The sequence below is a fragment of the Perca fluviatilis genome, chromosome 17, assembly GCF_010015445.1.
Source record: "Perca fluviatilis chromosome 17, GENO_Pfluv_1.0, whole genome shotgun sequence".
In the NCBI taxonomy this organism is placed as follows: Eukaryota; Metazoa; Chordata; class Actinopteri; order Perciformes; family Percidae; genus Perca; species Perca fluviatilis.
Window position 1 is genome coordinate 15,965,030 of NC_053128.1, and position 19,595 is coordinate 15,984,624.

Below are 19,595 nucleotides of genomic sequence, written 5' to 3' on the forward strand. Positions count from 1 at the left end.
AGCGATTAACTTCTATGAAGTGCTGATCTAACAGTCAAATGATGGTGCTCAATGTAGTTGGATTGATGGGAAAAGACCATACCGTGTCATTTCTATTGCATACAATGTAACCAGATGGTAACAATTATATTCAATCCACAGGTCGTATATTAAACGCTCAGCCAAATGACACACTAGTGTTAAATGGCTTGATTTCAGGGAATAAACACATTAAGTTCTCCATTGTAGTTATCATTTCTAGCACTAAAACACAGGCATACTGCATTGTATAACTTTAAGTGCTATTTTGTGCACCAAAGTTGTCAATAGAAATGATTTTTTTCTGCTCTCCATGTACTACTTTAATGCAATGCCACAAGGGGAATGGCAAAGCCTTGCTTGTAACTTCCATGTGGTGACTGTTTGTCCCAACAGGATGCTGTATGTGACAGCTCCCACCTCCTCCTGCCAAAGACACTCGGTTATTTGCCATCCTCCGTGCTGAAGTACCTCACAAAAATAACTTATCTGAAGGCAAATGTAAGGCAAAGCAGAATCTCCTTTTCCATGCAATATATAATTATTTTCATGATTTTCTAACCATATTTCATGAATACATCTAAATATAAATACATTTTCTTTCTGAAGGCAAAAGAACGTCTATGAAAAAAAAGAAAATACAGTCAGCCTTACATGTCAGAGTGGATATTAAAAATGTAGTATTCAGAAAAGCACACAGGAAACAGTCTTATAGATTCCAGAGATCAGACTGATGCCTCAGAGTGTTTCACATGAAAAGGTCAAAGTAGATATTGGCTGGTACACGTTGCATTTGCATGATATCTGCACAACTAAAGGCCCAGACACACCGACCAGACGGCCGACCCTCGGCAGAAAAGGCAGTTGGACTGATCAGTCTCCCCGAATTGGTCAAAAAAGTGCCTTGGAACACACCAAAGCAACGAGACGTAATACGTCTCCATAATAGCAGGCGGCGCTAATCTGTATTGTCGCCCAAAAATGAAAACCGGCAGCTGATTGGACAAACGCGACACATGGGTCTGGTTTCTCCGGAAATTCAAAGACAGACTGTCATGCTTGTTCAGAATACGATCTCATATTACCGAAACGTGTTTCTGAAAACATTTAAAGCGAGAAATAGGCCGTGCAGTTTCATCAAATTTTGAGAGACTTTAGTCACGCTCATCCCGCTCCTCGTTTCCGGGTTAGCACTCTACCAATCAGATGGATCATTTGAATCCGACTGCCGGCAGTGCCCGCCTTCCGATTCAACATGTCAAAATCGGCCAAAATGAAGGCCGACGGTCCCTCGGAGGGACGACGGCACGGAACACACCGAACAGAAGACAAGACTGTCCGACGGCTGATTATCGGCTTAGTGTGTCTCGGGCTTATGGCAAACCAAAAGTGAAAATAAAACATACTGTAACGATGATCCAATCTGTCTATCTGCGGCTATCAGAACAAAAATGTAATTGTCTAAATTATTCAAATAAACTGACATTATATGGGAGTCTTTATCATCTCCACTAAGGAGATGACATTTATCTACTGTATGAACAGACCTTTTTTTAAATAGCACCCTGGCCAAGGATCAACTAATTAGATTTTGGTGTTGATCCAGGTCTGAGATTTCCACTTTTAGACGATTATTGGCTTTTAGCCATAAAGGAATTAATAGTTAAAACCTCATAATCAAGGGATATGATTCCAAATCCTAGCACGTTTTACAGGATAAATACATACATTTTAAGTTTTTATAAATGCTGAATTTGGGTTGAAGTTATAGAAGTATTCTTTGGCAGATGTTTGTGCTCTGTAGTTTATTTTATTGTCAGTATTCTACTCCAACAAGCATGCGAGAGAGATCTGTATACTTTGGACATCTGTTGAAGACTTGACATACTACTACTCTACATCTGTAATAGCCCGGCCGATACTGTCTCAGGTTTGTGAATCCATCTTGTTAAAAATATATCCTCATCATAATAAGTGGCATATCAAGTTGTAGGTGTATACTGCAGGTCAAAGCAGTTAATGGAATGGAGAAAACACAGAGGGAAATTATCCTCAGTCTGGTTTAAAACTGCAACATCTGTGACCATAAAGTGACTGGGGAAGGACATACAGTAGTTCTTACTTAGATGATTATTAGAAGTAATGTTCACACACTCATATTGCGAGTAATATATGTTCTGTGAAACGAACATTAAAAATAAAAGTGTAGATGGATTTGTGTGTAAAATGAATGTGATAACATTACAGTTGTTTTAGTTGCAGCCTCTGATCTGAGGCTCTTTTAATTAGTCCACTGCTGATATGCACAGCTGTACATCAGTGAATATGTTATTTATTGATCAGATATTAATTTGATAAGTCCTGGCTGGATCCCCTAAGTATCTTGACTTGTGACATTACAGAAACTATTTGAAATATTTAAATTACTATTATAAATGTTAGTTCAATCTCTGGACTGGACTGAAAGATAAGGCTTCCATGCATATTCATGAATCCCAATGCAGAGGAGATATCAAAGGCTGAACTCTATCACTTAGAAATGCATTAACAGCACAGCTGCACCGCTGAATCCTGCACAAACAAAAATACAGCAGTCCCACATATGTATGATGATGAAAAATGCACGCGCAGATATCGTGCAGATATAAACCCAAGCAATCTCCCAGAGCAGTCTTTCGCATGATATCGGTATCACAGAGAGACAGGCGGCTTACTGTGACTTCATAGCTCCCAATGCAGGTTATCTTTAAACAACCAGAGAAACAGCTGTGCAACCACGGCTTCAGGCCTCTATAATCCCACAGATGAGGCGACCGGATGCACACTGGAGAGCATGCGGTCACTTTCATTTAGACAGAGGGACAATGAAATGGACAGAGAGCATGGGCAGTACAGTAACCACAAAAACGCAAAAATAGGAAAACACAACCCTACTGCCTTATAAAGCCGGTCACCTGAACACATCATTGCAACTAAATCTCCTTCTCATAAACCTCCTCCTCATTATGCATACATTACAAAGGAAACAGCTGCATACTGTCCTATTCTGTGCATATGTGAGATTACACCAGGGAGGCAATAAAGCAATAAAGCAAATCTTGTTAATCCAATGTGTGTGTGTTTACATCATCAAAGCAAGAGCAAATACTCATTTCATCTTAATTAATGGAGCCTTCAGGCTACTTCCAACCCATTTCTTTTGAGGACGTTCCTGTGGGTCTGCTCAAAGATACACACACATATGAATAACATCAGAAAGAGTTCATTAAAAGCAGTCATAAACCTCACCTTTAGCAGCTGTAAGAACAGCCAGTGCGACGACTGGGAACAATGAACGGAGGGGAAGGTTGATCATCATTTCAGCAAAGTTTCAGCAGTTTCTGCTGCGCTGCGCCCTCCGGTGCGCACCTAAAGGTGAGCTTTGGTGACTTGTCTGCAGTCGGTTGAAAGAAAGCAGCCGGAAGCAAATCACTACATTGTCTGATGTCCGGTTAAGTTAGGCTACCTCCTCTGACTGTACAGGATCAAGTGAAAAAAAGAATGTTGGTTTACTTCCTTATCGACATAAAGCTTCGTCTTGTTGCATCTGGAATAGTTGTGAAATGTGTCCTTTTGGTTCATCTGAATGACGAGGGGGATGTTTTCCTCCGGGAGCACACGGCTCGAGCTGGCACGGCAGGACAGCAACAGGCACGGCTATTCCCATGATAGAAATCAGTCAACATGTGCAGTCTGTCAGATTAACAGGACCCACGTGGGCAATCGCCGGTAGGGGAAGAGCTGCGAGCAAATTAAATGCACATGAGGTCAAAGGGATCAGTGGTTTCTCCACGAGTTACGTTAATGTTGATTTAACAAATTAGAGGACGTGACTCTGGGCTGAAGGGCGACTTTATATGCAGGAACATATCATGATTATTATTATTATCTTATTATTATTATTATTATTATTATTATTGACCTTATAGGAACATAAAAGTTCCCATTGACATTTATGCACTTTTACTATTTTAAATTTTTTTTTTACTTGATTTAAAGTTCTTCTAAGAAATTCCTAGATGTTCATATTACACTCAGAAGGTCTTCTAATCGCGAGGTTCTGAGGGGTTAAAAAAAAAGTTTAGTGTAGGTTTTGCCAGCAGCTGTCAGCTGCATATTCTCAGTCCACAGCATCACATGGGATCATACTGCGTAGGATGGAGCAGATGGATGCAGGCACTTTAGCTAAAGCCTCGTGGTGTCACAGCACACTATACATTTGGCCACATGGTAAGGATCAGCAAACACTCATGCAAACTCCACTTTAGTCCTGTATGAGTTCTGCTGAACTACATGAAGTTGTTTTTTAACAATGTGAGACAACCTCACATATGTGTCGGGTTCACACTTCAAATAAAGTAGAAATACTTTTTTTCTGTGCTACATCAGGCCTTCAGGCCACATTTAATTTCTTAACACTCTGGTTAATTATTATTTTTTTTTATATGTATCACTTGATCTGCCTTGACCTAAAATTCCATACGCTTATAATAACGAGGTACACTGAGCATCAGTGTGAGTTCAAAGCCGGAAGTGAAATAGCGTGGTGTCTTGTTGCCATGTGCCTAGTTTATATCCTTGATATTCCACTTCCGTGATTGCTCCGGTGCCGTAGGAAATTCCGCCGGATGCATATCTTTTCGCCACTTTCTTTGTGTTGGAATTTTAAACTCCTGTGGATTTATGAGGACTATGGTTAACTGCTCCTCAGATCTCTGCAGGGTAAATTGAGACAGCTAGCTGGACTATCTGTCCAATCAGAGTTTTCTCACCCACAACTAAAACAACTTTTGAAAGTACACGTTCCACCAAAACAAGTTCCTTCCCGAGGCTATTTTGCAGCGGCTCCGTGCGTTGCATAGCGCCGCCCCTGACAATTGTGATTGGTTTAAAGAAATGCCAATAAACCAGACTACTTTTTTCTCCCATCCCGGAATGCTGTGTGGACTCGCCAGACCCTCTTACGCAGCGCTGTAGAGGATGGTCTGGCAAAGCGAAACTACCATGGGCCCTACAACCTGGGAGACAATAACATGAGTAGTTTTGTGTCTAAGGAGGGGTTGTGCAGTTTAAAGTGATGGTTCGGAGTAATTTCACCCTAGGGTCCTTTGCACATGACTTCAGAAGCTTTTTTCACCTGGGTCTAACATTGGGAGAGTTAGCGTAGAGTAGCGTTAGCGCGACTTAGGGCGCAGAGGCTAATGGATCTCTTGACATTACCCCACTAATAATGCCGGAAATGATACCAAAGGTCTACACTAGTATATTTAGAGTTATCGTCCTCATAAAACGATGTATTGTAAAGTTTGTAAGTATACCAGAAGGTTATGTGCGTAACACTTGCCTGCTGGCTTCTGCTCTCTGCTGTTGTTGTTGTTGCTGTAAGACGAGTGCTTAGGGACATCTACAAATTACAACACCGAAAAGAGATGCAACAAAAATATTTTTAATTTAACTTATTTTTTAAAGTAAGTGCTGTAGTATAACTAGCAGGAGACAAGTAATAATTGAGGTAAGTTTGGAGACATTACCTTATTTAATCATTAAATTAATAAATATTTTTGTTGCATCTCTTTTCGGTGTTGTAATTTGTAGATGTCCCTAAGCACTCTTACTGCCCGGTAGTAACAGCAGCAGCAGCAGCAGCAGCAGAGAGCAGAAGCCAGCAGGCAAGTGTTATTTACATAAACTTCTGGTGTACTTCCAAATTTTACAATCCATCGTTTTATGAGTGCATAACCTATTTGTACTACTGTAGACGTTTGGTATCATTTCGGGCATTATTAGTGGGGTAATGTTAAGAGACACTTCGGATCCATTAGCCTCTGCGCTAAGCTATTCAGCTGATAACGCTACGCTACGCTAACGCTCCCAATGTTCGACCCAGGTGAAAAAAGCTTCTGGGGGGGTGTTTGGCTCGAGATCATGGTGCAAAGGACCCTAGGGTGAAATTACTCCGAACCATCACTTTAAGCACGGTGACATCCATTCTGCACGGAGACATCAGGGCTGACATCAGATTTACAGTAAAGGACACCTTAATGAGCTTGGTCAGACTAGTCTTTACTTCTTCACTCCCCAACATCCCACTAAATACCTGTTCACTGAAACAAATGTGCTTTACTGGCAGAATATGGCTGCCAACTAAACCCACTGTGCCCACTGCCTCAATGCCTGTTTTATGGAAAGGTGGCGCCAGTGCCAAGGTTACTCTCCTGACAGCAGAGGCTGATATGTGCCTCAGAGAGATATTTAGGGATCTCTAAATGCCAATAACACTTTGAAACAACTAATGGAGTTTGTATTATCTCAGAAGAGGAACTTGATTTTATTGTACACATTGCTGTAGTGTTTACAATGCAGGATTAGTACATGCATTGCATTTTGAAGCCACTAAGCTTTAATTTGAGCAGTTTGTCTGTGGTTTTTGGCTGGATGTGATTATTAAAGCTGTCAGTGGCAGAGGCCACCAACTATTGAGTCTGGGAACGTCTCCAGATCTCAGTTGTTGTTCCAGACATGCAACCTGCTGCTGGTGCTATTAAAGATGACAGAGAGGTGGTCCGATGCACCATGTGTGACTCCAATACTCGATATTAAGCACCTGCCAGGTGGCTCAAATGTATTTGGAGGCCATTTGAAATGTGAGAAACTGGTCAGGAAGAAGTAAATCGATGTAGATGTGTACATTTCAACATTTTAACAGGAAGTTGTGCTTCATTAAGACGTTGAAACATTTAGATAGCAGGAGAAATGACCTCAGTGACAACTGGTCAGAGCCAGAACTTAGTCAAGAATTCAGGAAATTGACTCTTTTTTAGCCACTAGCAGTGTGACTCTAGGTATGGCAATGTCGGTCAGACGGTCGATTGATCCTCCACTTTCTTCCAGACGATCTCAACAACTAGGCCTATTGGATGGCTTGCCATGAAATCTGGTGAAGATGTTCATGTCGCCCTCAGGATGAATTGTAATCACTTAGGTGATCCCTTTACTTTTCCTCTAGCACAATCATCAGGTCAAAATTTCAATTGTCTAATAATTTGATATATGACCAAATACCTAAGATAATTGCATTCCCATCATCAGCAACTATATCTGTGTTTAGTGCTAATTAGCAAATGTTAGCATGCTAACACACTAAACTAAGATGGTGAACATTGTAGCCTCAGTTCCCTGTTCTAAGCTGACAGGAGTGGCACCCGATGTGGTCTTCTGCTGCTGTAGCCCATGTGCTTCAAGGTTCGACATGTTGTGTGTTAAGGCAAGTGGTTCCCAACCTGGGGTCTGGGGACCCGTCAGGGGGGTGGCAAAGATCACAGGGGGGGCGCAAGTGTTTATCTGGTTTGAGGTTGAGGTAAAAAAAAAAAAAAAAGTGCACCTTAAACAAATTATGATAATACACTAGAATATATAATGTATACAAAAGTCTGTATGAAAACTAGATATTTTTGTTCTCGCTTAGAATTGTAGGCAGGCTACTTAGTAGGCCAAACCTCCAGGACCTCTTAACCTGGGACCCTTGCTGTCATCAGGTCAGCTGCTAGCTGCTATCATCCTGCCACGGCATCACTATTTTATGAATGAAACATGGCGGAGAAATGTAAATGTCCTGATAACTGCTCTGTATCAAAAAAGAAAGTTGGGCTCTATCTCGAGAGTTACCTCAACTTCGGTTTTGGGGGTGGGGTGGGCCTCAGCTTTTCTTAGACATGAGTAGGGGGGGCGCCAAGGAAAAAAGGTTGGGAACCACTGTGTTAAGGGATGCTCTTCTGCGTCCCTCGGCTGTAACGAGTGGTTATTTGAGTTACTGTTCATATCGCTTAAATGATCTTTCTTCCCCATCCTGATGCTTGGTTTGAACTTCAACAGATCGTCCTGACCATGTCTACATATATCTGGAAGTTGACATCCAGGTGATGTGTGACCTGACCTCTTCGGTGCACACTGGGCTCATCATATGATTAGTAGATCTATTAAACTTTATTGACAGTAATTCCAGCTCACTAATGGATATTGAACTACAGCAATGTTCCATCTTAATAATCCTATTGTCTAAACTTTCATCAATCCGTCAAAGGATTGGATCAACTCATCTCTGTGTCATCCTGCTGATCCTGCATCCGATGGGAGGGGGGAACATGAACAGAATGATCACAGAAAAGGTGGTTGAAGAATACCCAAGACAATTGAAACCATTTATAAAGATCTGTGATTGTAAATCATTGCAAACTGCTTCTGTATTCTCTACTCTGATCTCCAGGAAGTGCTGGAGTCCAGTCTCTTAACATACAGCTGCCATTACACCTGTGTAACAGCACTTAGCACTACGGCCTGCCAGGGGGCAGCCAGCCAGCCAGGCAGTCTTTTCAACACTCATGGTGCTCAAGCTCTAAGGGTTCTTCAGCCAAGTTGTGCCCTTTGAGCGTCTCCCATGCCGAGCAGTCGCACCCAAAGATGAATCACCAAGGCGAGGCCCGTGCCCCTGGCTTCTTCTCTTCGTTGACATTCTTCCGCTGAAGAGGAATGAATGCTCTTCTCAGAGCACGGGCGCCGTAAACATCAGTTTTCCATCCTGGCAGGTTGTCTCAAATGAGTTACCGGCCAGGTGGTATATCCTCCCATGGGCAGCCTGCCCTCAGAGCACCGTGAGGGACAGGTAAGAGGCTTGCCTCAAACCACCCGCTGGGATGTTGGAATGGATGGACACACATGTGAATTACTCAGTTTGATCTAGCTTTTTTTGTTAAGAAATAGCTGAAAAAGATTTATGTAAAACTAACTGTACACAACCCAGATCATATCCCAGCACCATGTTTGTTAGTATAATTAGTATGAGTATGTTTCATATTACGGCGATAAATTCACCTGTGTTCAATTATATTGCCACAAACTAACTGGCAGAAAATGAACCTGGGGAGTGGTTGGTAATCCAGCGTGGGAGCACTAGTTGGACTATGGTATGATGAAGCTGACATGCTTCATGTATACATTAAGATTAACGATAAGAGAATACATACACAACGTTAACAAAGTAGGGGGAAAAGGGTGGTAAATAGAGGCCCAAATGTAAGTTGTGCCCCGGGGACCTCAAGCTGATTGATTCGGCCCTGTATGGATCCATAGAAGGATATATAAGATATTTAATGAAAGCAGAGAGTTATTATATGCAAGGCAATGGATGTGCATGCCCCCTTAACTTCCTTACTATACACCTACTGAATGGGCCTAGGGAAGTTTTAAAAAGTGTTCCCAGAGACTTCAAAAGAAATCTCCAACTCGTCTCTCGGTATATCAAAGTCAAATTAAAATATTTTACCTGCGAGATCCCTGCTGTGATGTTGGGGCAGAAGGGTCAAATGGATGTTGAGTGTTTAACTGGCACTCGGAGGCTTTGTGAAATATTCAGAAAGGCCAGCGGAAGACGGATGTCTCCTTATACCCCCCTCTGGTGGCGTGGCAGGCAGGACGAAAGCGAGTGATAGAGAGGTTACAACTGGCAAGAATTTTAAAACATCCATTGGCCCTCAGGGACTCCGCAGACTTACAGCTCAATATAGATGCGTTGGATAGCGAGGGGAAAATAAGGGCAAGAGCGAGCGGAGGTGGTGGATAGGGGAGGGAAAAAAAAGGAAGGGAGGGGAGTGAGAGAGGGAGAGGAGACGAGAGAGAACAACAGGGAGAGAGGAGAGTATAGGGCAAATATATTAGAAGCAACAAAACAAATATTCATTGATTTACAAATTCAATCTCCTTTCTCTCTCGACTCCCGAGCACAATGGGTGTTTCAGCGTAACACCGCTGAAACACTGCAGTATTCGCTCAGTCTTTGAGCTTCTCTCTGTTTTAAATCGGACTTCAAATTAAGCAAATGGTAAAAACAAATATGCATGTAGAGAAGGGTATAAAAACGGAGAAGCAGGCTGAAGGACGTTTTCTCAAGTTCAGCCCTACGTACTTTTTATGACGTGTCTGTGTGCTTGGTGTGACTGTGTTGAACTGTGATCAGCAAATGTTAAATCAGACAATTAAATATGATGGGACTTAGGTTTGTCACTTTCTACATTACATCCCTCATTGTGAAACGGCAGTCCTCACAATCAGAGTCTGTCACTGCCCAACTGGAAAGCAATGCTGCCCTCCTGAGGATTGTAGTGTAACAGCATTAAACTGCGACCGGTCAGGCAGTCGTACACACGCAAGTGAAATGGGAGGGAAAAAAAGAATGGTACGGTATTTTTGGCTGTTGTTTTGATGGTTATTTGTTTTTCTGCATTTTTGATTTGAAGCAATAATTCACCCACAACACTGACTTCAATTCTGCTCGCCTCTCATTTGAATGTTCCCTGCCTTCATGTAAATTTATATACAACCTTTACCTCTCTGTAATGGACTGTAGTGAGAGAAATAATGATGATGATGATGATGAAGTTATGAAGTAGTTAGATGTGTTATTTCTTATTTCAAACTTCTGAAATGACACAAATGAATCACGTCCGAGCATCTTTGTTGGATCTCTGAGAACTTTGAGTCTCTAATTGTTAAAATGTGATTTAAGACTGAGCCTTGTCAGGCTCTTCCAGTCCAAAAATAGTCATGGATGAGAGGCAACATCTGTTATACCCAGATCTCATTTAACAGCACTTCACTAATTCCTCTTCTTGTTGCATTGACGAAATTAAAGTCCTCTAAAATCTAAAATTGTGCTGAAAATATTACATTTAGATAAAAATGGTAATCACTTGGTAGTATAATAAACTTCATAAATCTGTGTGTCAAATCATATAACTTGTCATACATGTCCTAATCAACCTTACAACAAAACACTGCCATCCTGATATTGTCATTTGTTGATGAGCGTGAAGCTCACAGAGAATTTTCCAAAGATAATTTCTTGGGTATTTTCTTTTTTTGCCTTTAATAGACAGGACAGCAGACAGTAAAAGGGGGGACAGAGGAGGAAGACATGCAGCAAATGGCCACAGGTTGGACTGTGACTGTTGGAAAATGTAGGGATTTTCCATCCAAACAACAACTTGTTGCAGCCAATTACAACATTGGGTCATGATTAAATCAGACAAACAGTTGATGTGCAATTAAGCATCCTGACCAGTGACCGAAGCTACTGAAAGTACGATCTATTTTCAGGGCGTGAAGTCTTACAGAGTGTACCGAGTGCCATAATTGCGAACAACTCCACAGAGAAACCTCTGAAATACATTTTACTGCACCCATTAGGACACAGTCTCTATTGACAAGCCTTTTACTTGAAGAGACTCTAATAGTCGTGTCCCTCGGTTCATTCATCTGAGCAGAAGATAAGTATATTGCTCTGCAGATGTCTGTGAGTAGCTTTGTTTGGTGCAGCCATAAAAAAATAAGCCATGATACCTTGGCGATGGACATTGATCCTGATATACAATCCCAGGTTATGTCACTAAAATGTGCCCATCAGAGGACTTCATATCTGTGGAACTTCATATCTTGCGCTAATGTCAGACGCTACCTGTCTACCATCCTATTTTTTTTTTTAAATATCATGTGTCATTAAATTGTGTGACACTGTGATGATGAAAGATAAGCCAAGTCTATGAAAGCCATCAGTCAGGTCCATCAGTCCAGGATATGAAAATATGATTGGAAAAGTTGTACATTCTATAGCGAGACATTTAATAATTTTTATGAATTAATTATATAGCTTTAATATTATCATGATAATGTAATACTGTGTTGATTTATATAAGGAATCTAATTTCTTTTCAGGTGTGAATGCAGACCCTTGGCTACCAAATCTAGAACACTGATCGTTAAAGGATGGTCTCTTAAAGAGCAGAATATTAAAGTCACTTAGTAACATCTGTTCTGTATAAATGTCAGGTCAAATTGTGAGAGTCACACAGGGTTGAATACTTCCTGCTGTATTAAATACAATATTTGACCTTCAGATAAAATGTATAACATTACACAAATTAATGTAAACAAGGATTTCTTTTTTTAAATATCAAATTTAATTTGGTTATAAAAGTTGTATTTTTTCACATGCACACCCACACATAATGAATCACCATAAATACTGTCCAATGATGTCTCTTTTTCTTTTTTTCTTTTTTAAACTTTGATTCACAAAGCAAGCACATACGGCGGACTGATACATCTGATTTCAAAGGACACTATGGAGAATGCTTGCAGTCTGTTACAGGGAGAGGAAATCTCAGTGCACTAACAAAAAGGCTGTCGTAAAATCAAGTAGAAACATTTATAAATTATCTACAAATGGATCAAAGTACAAAAGAGCTACAGCGTTTAGTCACTCTACTCCCATTCACAAATGAATGATTTGGTTTTGGGACACCATGTTACAGTAATTCAACTTTGTGAATTTGTGAATGAGAAACCATACATAAACAGCTTTGGAACCAAAAGCATGTAAACCGGTTGTCAGACGAACTTTTCTTACATTCCATTTTGGCAAACCCTCTCTAGTCATTGCATTTAATCAATAATCAATAATATAAATAAATAATGAGGAGAGAGAACCCTCAAGTGCAACTTGACATAAAGGACAACTGGAGATACATAGGATTTACTAGATATTTAAAACTAAACAGAAAGAGGATGAGCTTTTTAAGTATTAAAGCTATGAGACATACTATCCCTCCAGTTAGTAATTCTTGAGCACTTTTAGTCACCTCCACAGCACCCGCAATGTTGATACAGTATTCCTCTTAGTAATCCAAGGTACTTTTTGCTTTAAAAAAAGAAAAGAAAATTCCAATTTATTATTTCTATACTCTTATACAATGGCTATAATAAGCCAAAAACTGAGGTAGGTTTTCCCTTTTTTTTCTTTTTTGGGGGGGCGTTGCGCATTTTAGGGCTTCCATTCTTTCATTTAGAATTTGGTTTGCTCTCCAAGCTCAAGGTTTTCCAATTTACCTGGATGTGAAAAGCAGAAAAAATAAAATAAAAAGGTTAATATATGCTGAATTGGAACTACTGGCTGCAGAAGGATATCTGAAAGTTGAAAATGAATGCTGAATGTAGGATAAAGTTTATCATTAAACAGACTGTCCTACACTAAAATATGACTTGTATTTCCTGGCACCGTTGGGGGCGCTAATTTATGAAACGCTCCTATTGGTCGTCGGAAGGAATAAACAACCCATGTTGTGTGTTTTGGAGGACTTGTGGGAGAACTCTTCGATTTATTCAGTTCCAGTCTGGAACTGAATAAATTGAAGAACAAAAACTTTCAAACAAGCAAAAACTAATTAAATTTGGAAAGTGAAAGTGAAATGCTGTCATTCACTTAAAACACTTTTTTTCACATTTCAGTATTTCCTCACTGCAGACTCATCCATCTTGTATTCAAGACACATTTTGGAGCTTTTTACACTGACAATGAATAACAAACTGAATTAATAGACAGCCAGTGTGTCTGCAGGATATCAAGTAGTTTCCACTGATCTGATGACATTTCCCATTGCAAGTCTTTCAGTGGCATAATGCAAATATGTGTGTTGGTGTCATTCAGTGAGTCAACAAACTAAATGGAGAAACAGAAAATTGACATCACTGATAAGTGTCTCCATGCAGACTCAGGCTTTGACTACATGTGCTTATTTCATAAATTGTTAAAATATCCAAGAGGAAAGGAAAAAAGTCCAAATTCTATTCTGTACCAGAAAAGGTGGAACATGTTAAATTGTAATGGTATAGTCCTTAAGTACTGTAAGTACAAGTCATGTAGAACATAAATGCAGCCAGATATGAAATGTGAAATCAGTTTGTGTTTCTCTCCACAGACCTCAGTTTGATGAAACATAACCAGTGAACAATGCACACCTTGACATTTTGATTTGTAATTTCTATTAGGCTTTCACGGCCTTTTAACATGAGACAACAAAATTGAACAGTGCACAGGCAATGGAGGTAGCAGCACATCACTAAACCACAGGACCAATAACTGCATGGCCTCTCCTCAAGAAAAGAAAAGTGAACAAGAAACATGAAAGGTGCAAAACATGAATGCATCACATACTGCCTTACACACACACACACACACACACACACACACACACACACACACACACACACACACACACACACACACACACACACACACAGGCACACAGGCACACAAAACATGTCTTTTACCAATTAAAACACCCACCTTTGTGCAATAGGAAGACAGACACAAAGTTTTGTCTTGAACTAGGCGTTTCATGACAGTTTGACAACGAGGACGCAGACACACATTTCTGCTCTTATTTAATTAAAAAAAATGACAAAGCACAAGCAACCCGTCATGAAACAAAAAAAACCCAGTGTAAATCAAACTTGTAATCAAACGAGGAATGTCACGCTCATATTGTTTTAATAAAGGCCACTGAGATAGCTGAGCTCGCCCGGTGTCTCTGACGTTAATGCCCTGTTGCCAATCTGCTATTCTATTTTTTTTTTTTAAAATGCCTTTCATCACAGAAAAACTCCACTCTGCTGAAATCACAGGTACAAGTGGAAATGTTTCTTTTCTTCCCACATACATATGCTACCGCCTCTCTATGATATTGCACAGAATAAAGCCTTTGTGTTAGCAGCCAGCATTACTTCACAGAATGCCTCGATAACAGTGTAGTCTATTTGAGATCTTCATAGAGGAAGTAAGGTCTCCGTTTCCTTGAAGTGACATCAATACTCCACCAAAATTGATGTTTTTGTGCTGAGAAAAAAGCCCATTAGAAGATGTAACCAGATGCTTTGTTTTCACAGCTACCCTGCTTGAAACAAATGAATAGTTTCTGTAAGTAAAGAAAACAGAAAAATACTGTCATGAAAATCCTAGTTTTTTTGTTGTTTTTTTAGTCATCCGTTGATTTAAAATACATCACAGTAGTATGTTATTGTGTCTGCAGGTGACCTCTCTCTTGATTTTGGCACTGCACTGTACATAATTGATTTGTGTCCATCACCGTACATGAATAATTGTATCACTGGTTATATTAAAATAGGCTCAGGCAGTCCAGGAGACAAAGCTCACATCTTCTCTGTCATGTGTTGTTGGATCAGAGTTGATTGTATGGATGCAATATACAGAGCCTGGCATATACTGTACGTATACGTATAGTACATGTATGCCTTTTTTTTTTTATTTCACAGGGGAGAGTTTCTTCAGGAGCTTCTTCCCCTTGGAAAGTAGTCCTTTCTTCTTCTTGTTTGCCAGATCTTGGTCTCGGGGGTCCCTGGACTCCAGAGGGATGCGGGGGCCCCTCGCAGGACTGAGGGGTCTCATGGTGCCTGGGAGGAGGGGCCGAACAATCGGGGACGGCGCTCGGACAGGTGTGGCGTCGTTGTCGACCGTGTCGGTGGTTTCTGTGGTAACCTGAGGAGAGAAGCGATTGGGGAGGTGTGGAGGCATGGGGCAGCGTATTACAAAAGAAGCAAGCCTTTTACACTGCAGACTAGGCCTCTGTCTGTCTGTCGGTCTGTCTATTCGTCCTTCTGTCTCTCTCTATATTTTTCCATCTGTCTGTCTGTTCGTCCATCTGTCCGTCCATCTGTCCATCCATCTGTATATCTGTCTCGATTCTTTATCAAACTCTACTTTAAATGCAGAAGGCAGTGTAAATGTTTTGTTCAATAAGCAGTGTACAGCCCTCAGAGTGTGAGTTCTCTGTGATCTGAAACCTGTACACAGCTGAGGGCCACTCACTGAACACATAATTAACAAATTGCCTGACTGTATTTGTTGAGAAACACGTCTGATTGGTTTTATCCTGTAATTCAAATGCATTGTTTATACCTCCAGCAAGGAGGTTACATTTTGGCCCTGTTTGTTGATCAGCAGGAAATCTCAAACTTTCATTTCTATTCAATGTGATGGATGGTTAGGTCATGGGTTAAGACATAACTTATTTTCTTCTCTTTTAACATTACTAAATGGCACATGTATCACATGGCTGTCCAGCACAACATGCATTTAATACAGATTTTTTAAAAGCTAAACATCACAACACATCTATCTATCTATCTATCTATCTATCTATCTATCTATCTATCTATCTATCTATCTATCTATCTATCTATCTATCGTTTCTATCATATTTTCATAAATAATTAGTAAAATAAAATACACACACACACACACACACACACACACACACAAGTTGTACATATGTAAAAGAAACACTGAGGAAGAAGCCATCAAATTTTGAGCACGACATCAGCACAAGACAGAGCCGGAGAAGTCCACCATCAGTAGGCCATGAGGAAACATACAGTACAGTCGTATACAGTACAACACCCAGGGATACAACTGTAGATACCAGGCTTCTCATCTAATGCAGCAGCTGGATAAAAAGGTATGTGTCTGCGTCATCAGTAAGATGATATAGTTTGAATTTTGATATCATGAATTTTCAGATTTAGAAGAGTCTAGTTTTCTTAGACCCTGGTCCAAATTGTCAGTGATTTGTCATAAATATAGCGCCTTTGGGTGACAAAAATGCTGCTATTCAGTATTGTGAGGCCAATATTTAAAACATTTGTACAATTTGAAATAAATATGTATATATTTGAAACCTTTAAACCAGGAGAAATGACACATTTTACTGATCTGCTACGTCACCGTGAAAAAAGAGCGTTACAGAAACGCTTAAGAGCGTCCATAATGTGAATTGGCATTTGAAAGCCTTTGCTGTGACCACACAAGCTGTGCGCATTAGAGCCGCGAGTTTGGTATCTCAAGTTGCTGACTTACTGTACAAGGCAGACAGAGCCATTTATGGTGTGAAATGAACAATCTTCTTCTGTGTGTTTGTTTTGTTTTGCCAAGCGGGTGAGGAAAAACAAAAAAGAAATCAGATGTGGCAGCAGAGTTATCGTCGCTAAAAAAACAAAACAAAACAAAAAACACACATCACTATGCAAACTGAAAACAACGTCAACAACACCACCAACACACATGAACACAGAGCGCAAAAAAGAAGGTTTTTAATATCCAATGTTTTCTTTTATTGTTCTCTTGTAACAATACAGTATGGATGTATCAGTGCTGCGATTAGTTTTGTCTCTCGAGCTCAAAGCAAACATGGCATATCCGCTGTCAACAGGACTGAAAAATAGATTTGATGTGTGTGCAATATACATAAAGAAACAAAGCCTCTTTAAGGAAATACAGCAGTCGAGCCAAGAAAGTTATTATAAAATGTATCAAGTTTGAAAAAGGCATGCTTCGCTCTCTTTTTCATCTTTAAAGTTTTCTCTCAAATTTTTTATTTCAGTGTCATTGGGTAGCCATTGTTATGTGTTAATAAAGCACTTATTATTATACACAATAACCACCATTTGATTTTGTGTTCCAGTGCAAAGAGGTACCAAATTATCTTGTGTAAGGAATGAGTCGAGCCTTTTTCAAGTCCTCCATAACCAGTGCTACATGCATAAATTACCCGCAGAGCTCCCACAGTCTATCCTCTCTCTGTCCATGTCAGGCTTTGCTTCTTCCTTTCTCTGAGACTCAGAAAGGTGTTAACACTGGATTTTTGTCCCCTTTTCCAAACGGGGAGGGGGGAGGGGGAGGGCTTGTTAGTTTGTATAGAGTCACCACTGTCACCACATGGACAAACACACACAATGGACAGCACACAGACGGCAAGTGGAGGAAGCGAGAGACGGAAATCAAGAGAGAGGACGGAGGATGGATGAACACAGGGCCTAGCGCTGAGAGCGGCGATGATGATGTACCCGTTTGCCCTCTGAGACGGTGGCGGCAGAGTTGGCAGGCGGCCGGTTGGCAGCCTCTTCCTGGGGGTAGTGGGATGGAGTATCGGTCAGATACACCTCCACGTCATCAGGCACTTCTTCCAGGAAGTTAGAGGGAACCAGACCACGGTGGCCGTTGATCTCACCCTGTGGAACGGAAATGAGAAGAGGAGACATTTCTGTCTGAACCTGATGCATTTCATACACGTCATACAGCATATGCAGTGTTTAGGCTATCATTTCTTTTAATCCCCTCAGGGATGTATTGGGTCACTTTCTATGAAAATCTTTCTTTTTGTTCTCCAAAATCAGCATGTGAAACTAATTTACACTGCCACGCCCTGGACCATTTTATTATTACATTCATGTCTCTGTTTCAAAATGATTCATTTGCAGATCCATCATTCTTCCCAAACTTCTGCTTTGTTTGACACCCACATTATGCAAAAATTGGGAACCTACAGTTAACACATTGCTGTTACAGTAAGACCCAGGAAAGGTCTGTACAACGTTCCGCATTTGGGAAATATGCATATTCACTTTCTTGCTTAGAAGATACCACTGTCATGTAGAAACAACTCGCCTCGCTCTGCCTTAAAATAAAAATTCTGCCCACCACCAGCACCTCTAAAAATGAGCATGTTATAGCTTGATGATTTAGTCTGTATAAAAACAAAAGAGTAAGGATGGCTGGTCCAGTTTTGTACTGATTAAACAAAAGATAACATGTTGATTAGAGAAGCAAACATGGCCAAGCAGCACTCACGTAATAGAATCCGTCTTCATCAATATCTCCAAACACAGCCATGATGTCACCAGCACAGAAGGTCAGCTCAGCCTATCAGGAGACGGAGATACAGAAAGGGATATACAAGGAATGTGATCCAAGTATACAAGGAATGTGATCCAAGTATAACCACTATGTCTTAATCTGTTATACCATTATATATATATATATATATATATATATATATATATATATATATATACACACATATACACATATATATATATATATATATATATATATTATATATAATTTATATATACGGTTGAAAGCACTTAATTGGAAGTCGCTTTGGATAAAAGCATCAGCTAAATGACATGTAATGTGATGTTATATATATATATATATATAATTATTATTATTATAGGGACAGGCATTGCACATTAGCGCTGTGGTGTGTGGCATAGGTTTATGCTACATACTATCCCTATATCTTAAATAAAAAATAAAAATGTGTATACGTGTAGCTATCGTCTGATATAGCACTTCCTGGATCTGTAAGTGTGTGTGTGTGTGTGTGTGTGTGTGTGTGTTCAGCGAGGAGTCATTATCAGTTAGTGATACCTCGACATCAACATTGGGGGAGCTCTCTCGGGGATCGTAGTCGTACAGAGCCACCATCCTCCTCGAGGCCTGATCTCGACGGAGGCCTCTTCTGTTCTGCTCTGCAATCAATAATGGGTGGCATGTTTAACACAAAGTATTTCATCTCGTGCTTCGATTCACAATCACACTTTTCAACCCCACTGACTCTAAAGCAGTTCCATAAGTGTCTAACTTGGCCATGAGAGTGAGGATACCAGCGTAGTTGGCCTACCTATTCTGTCCACAGGGGTGCTGAGTGGCAGAAAGCCCTGTTTGATGAGCTGGTCCATGGTCTCCTCGTCCTCCGCTCGGATCTCTGAGACCATGTTACAGGGGATCAGCCCCATCCTGCCCCTCACTTCTCCTCTGTAAAACCCATCCGTATCTTTATCACCGTACACCT

The 19,595-nt window shown here is 40.4% G+C and overlaps 2 protein-coding genes across 15 annotated transcripts in view; both read right to left on the reverse strand.

Annotated features, from left to right (window-relative positions):
- si:dkey-1d7.3 (transmembrane protein 132D) overlaps positions 1-3,376 on the reverse strand; it is a 35,848-nt gene extending 32,472 nt beyond the window's left edge. The window contains exon 1 of the mRNA XM_039780607.1: positions 3,307-3,376. Coding sequence (XP_039636541.1) covers positions 3,307-3,376 — 70 coding nt within the window. The remainder of the gene's footprint in view (positions 1-3,306) is intronic.
- An 11,102-nt stretch (positions 3,377-14,478) lies between these two features.
- si:ch73-287m6.1 (RIMS-binding protein 2) overlaps positions 14,479-19,595 on the reverse strand; it is a 68,448-nt gene continuing 63,331 nt past the window's right edge. For 13 of the 14 annotated variants that reach the window (XM_039779967.1, XM_039779971.1, XM_039779964.1 and 10 more), the window contains 5 exons: positions 19,425-19,593; positions 19,172-19,272; positions 18,587-18,658; positions 17,803-17,967; positions 14,479-15,439 (listed from right to left, as the gene is read on the reverse strand). In XM_039779967.1, coding sequence (XP_039635901.1) covers positions 15,206-15,439; positions 17,803-17,967; positions 18,587-18,658; positions 19,172-19,272; positions 19,425-19,593 — 741 coding nt within the window. In that variant the 3' untranslated portion in view covers positions 14,479-15,205. Of the gene's footprint in view, positions 15,440-16,816; positions 16,866-17,802; positions 17,968-18,586; positions 18,659-19,171; positions 19,273-19,424; positions 19,594-19,595 lie in introns of all 14 variants that reach the window. The other variant, XM_039779969.1, reaches the window with a different exon arrangement.